Genomic DNA, 12,381 nt, shown 5'->3' on the forward strand with positions numbered 1-12,381 from the left:
GCGGGTACAGAGCCAGAGAGATGCTGGTGAGAAGTACAGATGCAGTGTGCGGCACTTTATATAACAGCTTTGTCTCTGACTGAATACAAAACCGATGGGCACCACCACCACTTTGCTGCATTGCCTTGGGCCTTTATGGCAAAATGTGAGGATGCCAGTTAATTGTGGATAATATACCTCGGGCTGATATCAAGATGCAAGAGATTAATAATTGATTATGTTCATTGATAGGCTTTCTAATGTACAATTGTATGTGGCTATAAAGTTTATGGGCGATAAACACAATCATAATGGTGAGTCTAATAAATGACAGATAAACTACAGAATGCAATTAGCAAACTCTCAAATTGCTCAAACTAAAGTTTGTGTGCAAGATACAGTAGGTTAGTTACATATAAATAGAATGATTTATTACATTTCTATGGTTCGTTCTACATAGCATTACGCTTGCCTTAGTCTCCCATGCACGCGCACGACCATGCGACATGAGAAAAACTGCAGCGCGGTCCCTCGTGAACGTGCAGCTCCGAATATTGCCCGACAGTAGCCCAATATCAAACCCAAACAGTAGCCAGAAAAACAAATCCTGCATAGTAACGTGTTCAGGATGGCGTGTGTTTGTGTGTGGGGCTGTACTTGCCGTGTCCGATAGGCGGTGCTTTAGGGTTATTACGGTACTAGAGGGGCGGGGCCGGCGGGACATCAGTAAGTGACGTCAGCTCCCAGTTCGCCAGCGACAGAGTGAAACAAACATGGCGACAGAATGGAGCGGGCAGCAAGGCTACGTTCTAACTCTAATCGTTTTCCTTTGGAGTGCAGTCGAGGGACGCACCGAAACGGCCACGTCGAGTGTCAGCAACAGCGGGACCCAGGTGCTCGGTATGCGGCTGGAGAGGAGCGACAAACCGGCTACGACCACTGACGACGGGGTCATACAGGTAACGGAGGAGAGCACAGTGCAGCTCCGGTTCTACGGTGTGCAGCTCAACTCGGGCACCTGGGCGCAGATCCGCTTCACGGAACGAGGGGATGGGAGCGATGAGGGGGGGGACAATAACATTATTGACGACACACCTAACAGGACTTGTGTTGATTTCACCAAAGACTTCAGCATCGCGACCTACATGAACATCAGTAGCCGGGGGACCACAGGGATACTCAGCATAAACATTAAACCCCTTCGAAAGAGCGAGCCGCACAAGGAATATGGGTTGTGCACCAAGAGTTTGGCCAATGGCAGGTGGGCTCTGCTCGGGGATAGCGACGGGAGACTCCGGGTGGTAGAGGGGGAGAAAACTCTCCTCCCCCTGTGGTTCCAGATCATCCTTATCTGTTGTCTGTTGGTGCTGTCTGGCATGTTCAGCGGGCTGAACCTGGGGCTCATGGCTCTGGACCCCATGGAGCTCCGTATAGTCCAGAGTTGTGGTTCAGAGAAGGAAAAAAAATATGCCCGCAAAATTGAGCCCATCCGCAGTAAGGGGAACTACCTTCTCTGCTCGCTGCTGCTTGGCAATGTCCTGGTCAACACCACACTCACCATCCTCCTGGATGACTTAATAGGCTCTGGGCTGGGCGCCGTGGTCGCCTCCACAGTGGGTATCGTGATTTTCGGCGAGATTGTCCCTCAGGCGCTGTGCTCTCGCCATGGGCTGGCGGTGGGTGCCAACACCATCCAGGTGACCAAGTTCTTCATGTTGCTCACCTTCCCCCTCTCCTTCCCCGTCAGCAAGCTCCTAGACGTGCTCCTAGGCCAGGAGATTGGCACTGTGTATAACCGCGAGAAGCTGGTGGAGATGCTCAGGGTGACAGAACCGTACAACGACCTGGTCAAAGAGGAGCTCAACATGATTCAAGGAGCTCTGGAACTCCGGAGTAAGACGGTTGAGAGCGTGATGACTCCGTTGGCACACTGTTTCATGATCCAGAATGATGCGGTCCTCGACTTCAACACCATGTCAGAGATCATGGAGAGCGGCTACACGCGTATCCCCGTGTTTGACGACGAGCGCTCCAACATCGTGGACATCCTGTACGTGAAGGACCTGGCGTTCGTGGACCCTGATGACTGCACCACCCTGAAGACCATCACTAAGTTCTACAACCACCCGGTCCACTTTGTGTTCCACGACACTCGACTGGACTCCATGCTGGAGGAGTTCAAGAAAGGTGTGTGCATCTGGAGGATGGTTGTGCATGTGTGTTTGTGCACGTGTCATACACCACCATGCTTACATACATGGTTGATGTATTTCAAATGCATTAATCTCTCCACATAATCAATAGGCTACACGGTACACACACACACACACACACACAGCGATGTGCCTGCCATATGGTGTGGACACACCCCGTGGCTGTATTGACGTGGGTATCGACGAGTGGAATATCTCAACGCAGTTGTCACGGCAGGGAACAAATGTGATGCACACCACAATCTAGGGGTCAGCAACTCTGACCCTGGAGAGCTACATAGACATGGTGTGCAGATTTTAGTCCCAGACTTGCACTAATCACACATTTAGTTGAATCAGGTGTGTTCGCGATGGGCTGGAATGAAAGCCTGTATAGGTAGCCTAGTTCTCCAGTTACCCCTCCCATAATTAGTTCAGGGTAAATCCATTTCAATTCAATCACTTTTTGACAGCATCCCTTTTGATTTAAACAACACTTTCCATACATGTTTACCCATGGGGAGAAGTAGTCAGAAAGGGACCTGAACTTGGACTTTTGGGACCTGAATGCCAAAACACTCAAGAGATAAAAGTGCTCAAAGTGAACCAATTTTTTTGCATACCCCACCATACATAAACAGATGTGTTTTCTATCATTTACAAGCTTACAAACATGGTTGTCAAACTCATTTCTTCATATTCCCATATGTTGTAGGTTAGACCCTACCTTACATCCATCTGAAGTGTTTGTGTTGTGCCCGCCATCTGTTGAGACACAACTTGCTCTTGAATACAGGGTGGAAGAAATGTTCATCATAGAATTCATAGATTGTACCGATCCCTTTAGACCACTGCAATTTAGCTTGTTAACCAATTGAAATTTAATTCCTGTCACAAAGATGGCTGCCGGTCCACACGCCGTTAAATGTCAACTGAAATGGTCATGACTATTCTATTACCTATATTTATATGGTTTCTTATTTTTCCTATGGAGTAGTGACAGTATAATTTAAAACAACAGATATTCCCATTCAAATCAACATTCTCTGATGTGTGGGTCTCCAACCATCTTTGCAGTACCATTTGAAAGTTTTAGTCAATTTGTCAGCCAAAACATGACATCCTCCCTGTATTCCAGAGCATGTTGTGTCTCAACAGATGACGGGCACAACACAACTCAGGTGATGTAGCAAAATAGGGTCTAAGCTACAACATATGCAAATATTTAAAAAGTCTGAGTTGATATGCGTTTTCAGGTAATTGACATCAAAGGTATAAAAAATAAACTTAAAAAAATGAAGAAACCCATCTCTCAACCGTTTATCTTTTCTAGTGATGAAGACATGGATGTGTCATGGTATGGTGTAGTATGGAACATTGGTTAACTTTGAGCACCTATCTATGGAATGTTTTGGCCTTGGTTGAAAAAGTCACTTTCTAAGCACTTTTACAATGGGCAGATATGTATGGAAGGGGTGATGTAAAAAAATAAGTCCATTCTGTTGTCGTTTAGCTCTTAAGAGTAGATTGGCCACGCAGGAGAGCATTCATTGGGCTAGTGCTGCTATCATCACTCAGCCTTAGGTCTATACAGGGTCTAGGCTGTTGTTGAAATATAAAACATTAAGAACATCTTCCTAATATTAAGTTGCACCCCCCCCCCCCCCCCCACACACACACACACACACACTTTTGCCCTCAGAACAGCCTTAATTCGTCGGGGCATGGACTTTCAAGGTGTCGAAAGTGTTCAACAGGGATGCTGGTCCATGTTGACTCCAATGCTTCCCACAGTTGTGTCAAGTTGGCTGGATGTCCTTTGGGTGGTGGACCATTCTTGATACACATGGGAAACTGTTGAGCGTGAAAAACCCAGCAGCGTTGCAGTTCTTCACACAAACTGGTGCACCTAGCACCATACCTCGTTCAAAGGCACTTAAATCTTGTCTTGCCCATTCACCCATGTGTGCCATGTGAATGGCACACATACACAAATCAAGCCTCAATTGTCGTAAGGCTTTAAAATCCTTTAAACTGTCTCCTCCCCTTCATCTACACTGATTTGAAGTGTATTTACTAAGGGACATCAATAAGGGATCATAGCATTCACCTGGTCAGTCTGTCATGGAAAGAGCAGGTGTTCTTAATGTTTTGTATAGTCAGTATATTAACCCTTTACACTCTTGGGAATTGGCCTATATGGACAGGACTAAATTGAAATGTTTCTTACAGATATTTACTGTACTTTGCCTCATTTTTTAATAACAAAACCTTATTTGTTGGAACTCTGGATACATTCAGTAACAAGAAAATTCCTGGAAAACGTGGGCTACAGTTGAAGTCGGAAGTTTACATCAACCTTAGCTAAACATTTAAACTCCGTTTTTCACAATTCCCGACATTCAATCCTAGCAAAAAATCCCTGTCTTAGGTCAGTTAAGATCCCCACTTTACTTTAAGAATGTGAAATGTCAGAAAAATAAATAGTAGAGATTTATTTCAGCATTTCTTTCTTTCATCACATTCCCAGTGGGTCAGACGTTTACATACACTCAATTAGTATTTGGTAGCATTGCCTTTAAATTGTTTAACTTGGGTCAAACGTTTCGGGTAGCCTTCCACAAGTTTCCCACAATAAGTTGGGTGAATTTTGGCCCATTCCTCCTGACAGAGCTGGTGTAACTGAGTCAGGTTTGTGGGCCTCCTTGCTCGCACACGCTTTTTCAGTGCTGCCCACAGATTTTCTATTGGATTGAGGTCAGAGCTTTGTGATGGCCACTCCAATACCTTGACTTTGTTGTCCATAAGCCATTTTGCCACAACTTTGGAAGTATGCTTGGGGTCATTTTCCATTTGGGAGACCCATTTGCAACCAAGCTTTAACTTCCTGACTGATGTCTTGAGATGTTGCTTCAATATATCCACATCATTTACCTGCCTCATGATGCCACTATTTTGTGAATTGCACCAGTCCCTCTTGCAGCAAAGCACCCCCACAAATGATGCTGCCACCCCCTTGCTTCACGGTTGGGATGGTGTTCTTCGGCTTGCAAGCCTCCCCCTTTTTCCTCCAAACATAACAGTGGTCATTATGGCCAAACAGTTCTATTTTGTTTCCTCAGACCAGAGGACATTTCTCCAAAAAGTATGATCTTTGTCCCCATGTGCAGTTACAAACTGTAGTCTGGCTTTTTTATGGCAGTTTTTGAGCAGTGGCTTCTGAGCAGTGCTGAGTGGCCGTTCAGGTTATGTCGATGTAGGACTTGTTTTACTGTGGATATAGATACTTTTGTACCTGTTTCCTCCAGCATCTTCACAAGGTCCTTCACAAGGTCCTTCACAAGGCTGCGTGGTCCCATGGTGTTTATACTAGCGTACTATTGTTTGTACAGATGAACGTGGTACCTTCAGGTGTTTGGAAATTGCTCCCAAGGATGAACCAGACTTGTGGAGGTCTACAATTGTTTTTCTGAGGTCTTGGCTGATTTCTTTTGATTTTCCCATGATGTCAAGCAAAGAGGCACTGAGTTTGAAGGTTGGCCTTGAAATATATCCACAGGTACACCTCCAATTGATTCAAATTATGTCATTTAGCCTATCAGAAGCTTGTAAAGCCATGACATAATTTTCTGGAATTTTCCAAGCTGTTTAAAGGCACAGTCAACTTAGTGCATGTAAACTTCTGACCCACTGGAATTGTGATACCGTGAATTATAAGTGAAATAAAAAAAATTAAAAAATTGTTGGAAAAATGACTTGTCATGCACGAAGTAGATGTCCTAACCGACTTGCCAAAACTATAGTTTGTTAACAAGAAATTTGTGGAGTGGTTGAAAAACGAGTATTAATGACTCCAACCTAAGTGTATGTAAACTTCCGACTTCAACTGTCGGTGCATGATAAGACAAAACAATGACAAGGGTTTGAGTGAGGGGACTAACTGCTGTCTCCCAAGTGGCCACACACCTCTCCAAAGTGTGCACCGTAGTAATTGCAATGCACTTTTATGACTCAAAGAAGAGTCTTGAACTATAAGGTGCTTTTTAGAACTCTGCTAGCTATGTCGTTAAGGAACTAGAGCAAGCAGACTTGTAGTAGTTTTGTTTGGAACACAGGTCCGCCATCTCATAATTTCTGTTGTTTACGCAATCCATAAACGGCCTATTATCAATTGCAATCTGGTTCAGGTGGGCATCATTTGAAAGCGAGTGCAAATGTTCTTCTTAATAGACAAACAGGCTCATTCTGTTCAGGACAGCCCTGGGAATGATGCCGTGTCATCTTGTAACTGTATATCAAACGTTGCCCAATTAGCGGCAGGGATGGGGGCAGCTTCTTGTCACGTGCAGTGCTCAAGTTCAGAATGGTTGTCAGTCAAATCCCACAGCCTGAGCTGTGACACAATTTATAGCATGTTACTGTATAGCCTGTCCGTTCCAATTTAGGCTCTTATTAGTGCCCAAATCTGCCATTTGTAACCCATATACAGGTAGAAGTGTAAAGGGCTACTGATGTAACGTGTTATCAACATCAAGTCATTTGACATTGCACGTTCATAGAACACGAAACGTTGTGTGGCTAACTAGTCCTATGCCTTGCCGGTTAGCTGACCCAAACAACAGTTTGTGTCACCGTGAGTGGGTAAAGAAAGACAGTTGTCACCAGCGGTCATAAATGTTTGTGACAGAGTTATATATAGCCTAGGCCTTATGGCAAAGAGATTCTCAGTAAAGCATCACTGCTGTTGTTATCCAGCAATACCAGAACGCACCACAGAGAGCAGAACGTACTCACTGCATCTTCAAAGGTCTCTTCACTGTGCTTAGAGCAGGGTTGCCTGGAATCCAAACTGTTATGTACTGCGAACTGAGCATAGGGATGGACACAGCTCTGGTCCTGGGGAGCCACATTGTCTGCTGGTTTACATCCTCAAAGTTTAATCAGAGATGGATTCAGACTTGGGAAAGCGGGTGTGTGTACTCTCTGGGCGATCAGAGAACTGAATGGATCAGTTAGGAACATGCGAGGAACAGAAATCAGCTGTACTGTCAGTCGCTATAAAGCAAGCTGCTGGTAACCAAGTACCAAGACAGCGAAGTACCTCACCCTGGTGCTGGAAGGTTGGGGATAAAGTATGGGTGAGGGTTACGGGTAGAGTTAGTGATTGAAGTAGCCTAGTTTTTGTTGTTAGACAGCATGGTGAGATAGTGGAGGGATATTGATAGTTACAGTCCTGATCCTGACATCACACAAACAGATCAAAGATGGCCCGACACTGACCGAACCTAACAACCGTCACGGCTATATAGTCACTGTGACCTCACTCTTCTGACCCAGTGGAGTCTCTACTCTTTATTGGCTGCAGAATTTGAGATGTCAGCAGTGCTGTCAGTGGAATGGGCATTTGTTTTCTCAACTCTGTTTGTTAGGTTGACTTGACAGCCAATCACTTCCCACTTCCTGTTCACCCCCACTTTAAGTGGAGACTGACAATACAATTGGCTGAATATTATACATTATGTGACAGAAATGTTGAAATACACGGCACAGTGTGTTCCCAACTCTAACACTTGGAGAGGAGAAGAGGGATAGTAAGTTAAGAGAGTGAGTGGATTACCCCTTCTGTCTTTATTCCCATCCCCCTTTCTTGTTACAGACTTAGAGCTTAAAGAGAGGAGAACTGGGGGAACTGCCAGAGGGAGATGAGATGACTTACTATACAGTGCACTAAAGTACCCCCAGGGACCAGGCACTGTCTCTCCTCTCAACCTTCAGACCGCAGTACTGACTGACTGACTGACTGACTGACTGACTGACTGACTGACTGACTGACTGGGAGAACTGGGGGAACTGCCAGAGGGAGATGAGATGACTTACTATACAGTGCACTAAAGTACCCCCAGGGACCAGGCACTGTCTCTCCTCTCAACCTTCAGACCGCAGTACTGACTGACTGACTGACTGACTGACTGACTGACTGACTGACTGACTGACTGGGAGAACTGGGGGAACTGCCAGAGGGAGATGAGATGACTTACTATACAGTGCACTAAAGTACCCCCAGGGACCAGGCACTGTCTCTCCTCTCAACCTTCAGACCGCAGTACTGACTGACTGACTGACTGACTGACTGGGAGAACTGGGGGAACTGCCAGAGGGAGATGAGATGACTTACTATACAGTGCACTAAAGTACCCCCAGGGACCAGGCACTGTCTCTCCTCTCAACCTTCAGACCGCAGTACTGACTGACTGACTGACTGACTGACTGACTGACTGACTGACTGACTGACTGACTGACTGACTGGGAGAACTGGGGGAACTGCCAGAGGGAGATGAGATGACTTACTATACAGTGCACTAAAGTACCCCCAGGGACCAGGCACTGTCTCTCCTCTCAACCTTCAGACCGCAGTACTGACTGACTGACTGACCGCAGTACTGACGGATCTTGGTCTTGTCACTGTCTCATTGGTATACACTAGGTTGTGGTCTCGGTCTTGTGGGTTTTAAGTCTTGACTCTAACTCTGGTGTGCTACTTCTAGGTAAATCCCACCTGGCCATCGTTCAGAAGGTGAACAACGAGGGGGAGGGGGATCCCTTCTACGAGGTGCTGGGATTGGTCACCTTGGAGGACGTAATCGAGGAGATCATCAAATCAGAGATCCTGGATGAGTCCGACCTTTATAGTGAGTCAAACTACATGTCGACAATGGATCAATCTGGAGTCCGTTTACTTAAACTGTAGTGACCTGTGTGTAGTGTAATGAGTTAAATTGGGCATGGCCATTAGTAAACCCTACTCTTGCAGAACTACCCTCCTGCAGGGTTTGGTTCCTATTCTAACACATCTGATTCTACTAATGAGCTGAATGAAGCATGTAACTGCAGGGTTGTACTTGGTGGCATTTGGGCATGGTATTTGTTTTTATTTAAATGTATTTTGGGTACATATTCAAAATGAATAAAATAGTTAAATAAATGTAAAAATAAATATGTGTAGGGCTAGAGAAAAGGTCTACCTGAGGGGAGCGTTGGCCTCTCCTGCTAAAGATGATTTTTTTATTGAAAATGTTTTATGATAGTGAATTCACTCGTGTGCACATGCTGCAATGTTTTTGACTTGAGGTTATTGTTTATAGGTGCCAGATAAATTGTACGATTTTCCCTTTTTGTTTGTGAGGGAATGAGTCCCGTCTGGTCTGTCGAATCTATACCAATGCAAAGGACTGGAAAGTCAACTTTTCATTAACTCTTAAAAACATTAGAAATAACTTAAAAACAATTAGGCTTCTAATTAGGCTTCTCCAAGCTCTGATGCTGCTGGTGGACATTAGTAGCCTACCAAACTTGATAACTGCCTGGTACTCAGCACTGTATTGTCCCTCTAATCACTCTGACATTAATGCAAATGTCATCGAAAATCTAATCAAAGACTTCATGAGAGCTCATGTTGCACAGCATTTCTATCGGCTATGCAATTGCCTGAGAAAACAGAGTGATGGCCTCTATTACTCTATTAAAAAGAGGAGGATCCCATCAGCTTTCTATAGATTAGGCCTAATATATTTATTTCTAAACTTTCCTAAATATTAAGCACATTGCTTATCTTTACTACAGAAGTATAGACTACCTGGCTGACATGAACTACAGGAAAGTGCATAGATGACATGTATTTTTCCCACTGCCCCTGTTTCGAGACTGGCGCACGATAATGGTCCATTCTAAATCAAAACAAATGTCATACATATAATATTTAGCATGTGTAAAGACAAGATTAAATCAACAAGTGTCTGATGGGTGACAATATTAGCATATCACTTGTCAATTATAAACTCAGCAAAAAAAGAAAAGTTTATTTTCATATTTGTATGAATATAACAAGATTCATCAACTGAGGCATAAATTGAACAAGTTCCACAGACATGTGACTAACAGAAATGGAGTAATGTGTCCCTGAACAAAGGGGGGGTCAAAATAAAAATAACTGGTGTGGCCACCAGCTGCATTAAGTACTGCAATGCATCTCCTCCTCATGAACTGCACCAGATTTGCTAGTTATTGCTGTGAGATGTTACCCCACTCTTCCACCAAGGCACCTGCAAATTCCTGGACATTTCTGGGGATAATGGCCCTAGCCCTCACTCTCCGGTCTAACAGGTCCCAGACGTGCTCAATGGGATTGAGATCTGGGCTCTTCGCTGGCCATGGCAGAACATTGACATTCCTATCTTGCAGGAAATCACGCACAGAACGAGCAGTATGGCTGGTGGCATTGTCATGCTGGAGTGGCATTGTCATGCTGGAGGGTCATGTCAGGATGAGCTTGCAGGAAGGGTACCACGTGAGGGAGGAGGATGTCTTCGCTGTGACACACAGCATTGAGATTGCCTGCAATGACAACAAGCTCAGTCCGATGATGCTGTGACACACCGCCCCAGACCATGACGGACCCTCCACCTCCAAATTGATCCCGCTCCAGAGTACAAGCCTTGGTGTAATGCTAATTTCTTCAACGATAAACGCGAATCCTGTCTGGTCCAGCGACGGTGGGTTTGTGCCCATAAGCGACGTTGTTGCCGGTGATGTAAGGCAGGTCCTCACTAGACAAGAGGCCTACAAGCTCTCAGGCCAGCCTCTCCTAGCCTATTGCGGACAGTCTGAGCACTGATGGAGGGATTGTGCGTTCCTTGTGTAACTCAGGCAGTTGTTGTTGCCATCCTGTACCTGTCCCGCAGGTGTGATGTTAGGATGTACTGATCCTATGCAGGTGTTGCTACACGTGGTCTGCCACTGCGAGGACAATCGGCTGTCCGTCCTGTCTCCCTGTAGCACTGTCTTAGGCGTCTCACAGTACGGACATTGCAATTTATTGCCCTGGCCACATCCACAGTCCTCATGCCTCCTTGCAGGATGCCTAAGGCACGTTCACGCAGATGAGCAGGGACCCTGGGCATCTTTATTTTGGTGTTTTTCAGAGTCAGTAGAAAGGCCTCTTTTTAGTGCCTAAGTTTTCTTAACTGTGACCTTAATTGCCTAAAGTGTCAGTGTGTTAACGACCGTTCCATAGGTGCATGTTCATTAATTGTTTATGGTTCATTGAACAAGCATGGGAAACAGTTTTTAAATAATTTACAATGAAGATCTGTGAAGTTATTTGGATTTTTACCAATTATCTTTGAAAGACAGGGTCCTGAAAAAGGGACGTTTCTTTTTTTGTTGAGTTTATATTATCACCTGTGAATGATGCCCAGCATAAGAAACAATACCTTTTTTTTGTGACTTTTTCCAATCATCGTCACTCACCTCATGTAGCCTAGCCCATAGGCCTATATGTTTTGATAAGGTTTGTATCACAACTAAAGTGGCCAAATAACTTCTCCAAATTAAGCACATTAATCTGCTTTACAAGGCATGTAGAGCCTAACTTGGCTACATAAGCAGTGTGTGAATTTCAAGTTTGGGGAAGATGATTTTCACTATAAAAAAAAGCACATTTATAATAAGAGAACATACATGAATAATCGTATTTGCGGTCACTTTTGATGATGGTGTTTTCCGTGTGTGCATTGTTGTGCTTATAATGTGGAGAAATAGCCTTATAGTTTAAGCTAAATGTTCTGATCTGTAGCGTCAGCCTCACTGAGTAAAAAAGGGTTTTTGACGCTAGTGGTTGTATTTTTTTGGGATTACATCCCACAACTGTCCCAGACCGTTTGGAATATGTATTTCTCGCACAGAATAGAATAGGTCGGTTTTTGTACTATGGTGGATAGTAGATTGACATCAACTAGTGCGATTGCTAGTGCTTTTGCTGTTCGTTAGGCCTACTCATCTTATTGGCTTACAAAAGTTAATGTGGACAGTTCTTCCAATATCTTCAATATGCGCCTCAGAATTGGATAAGGACGCGCACAGTTGCCTCCCCAATGTGTCTGTCTTCACTTGTAGCCTGTGAAAAAGAAAAAAAAAGACCGGATCTCGTGATTCAGAGCCATGTGAGTGAGCGCATGCAGCACTCGGGGAGAAGGGAACAACGGCCACTGGCCGCAAAAAGCATAGACTCTTTTAGGGTGCTTTACGGCCACACATAGGGTTACCGCTGAAAAAGTAGAGGCGTTATCAAGTGCTTGTCAAATTGTGAATGAGAGACTGATGAAGTGTATACAGCCTGCGCAATAAAAACGCGTTTCAAGTGACTTTGTTCAAA

General features: G+C 44.7%; 1 protein-coding gene across 4 annotated transcripts in view; it reads left to right on the plus strand.

Moving 5' to 3' along the window:
• Window positions 1-727: 727 nt before the first annotated feature.
• The window catches only part of LOC110509516 (metal transporter CNNM4), a 38,453-nt gene continuing 26,799 nt past the window's right edge, over window positions 728-12,381 (plus strand). For all 4 annotated transcript variants that reach the window (XM_036967432.1, XM_036967434.1, XM_036967435.1 and 1 more), the window contains exons 1-2: window positions 728-2,166; window positions 8,717-8,860. In XM_036967432.1, the coding sequence (XP_036823327.1) occupies window positions 753-2,166; window positions 8,717-8,860 (1,558 nt within the window). In that variant the 5' untranslated portion in view covers window positions 728-752. The remainder of the gene's footprint in view (window positions 2,167-8,716; window positions 8,861-12,381) is intronic.

The sequence above is a fragment of the Oncorhynchus mykiss genome, chromosome Y (genome assembly GCF_013265735.2).
Source record: "Oncorhynchus mykiss isolate Arlee chromosome Y, USDA_OmykA_1.1, whole genome shotgun sequence".
Lineage (NCBI taxonomy): Eukaryota > Metazoa > Chordata > Actinopteri > Salmoniformes > Salmonidae > Oncorhynchus > Oncorhynchus mykiss.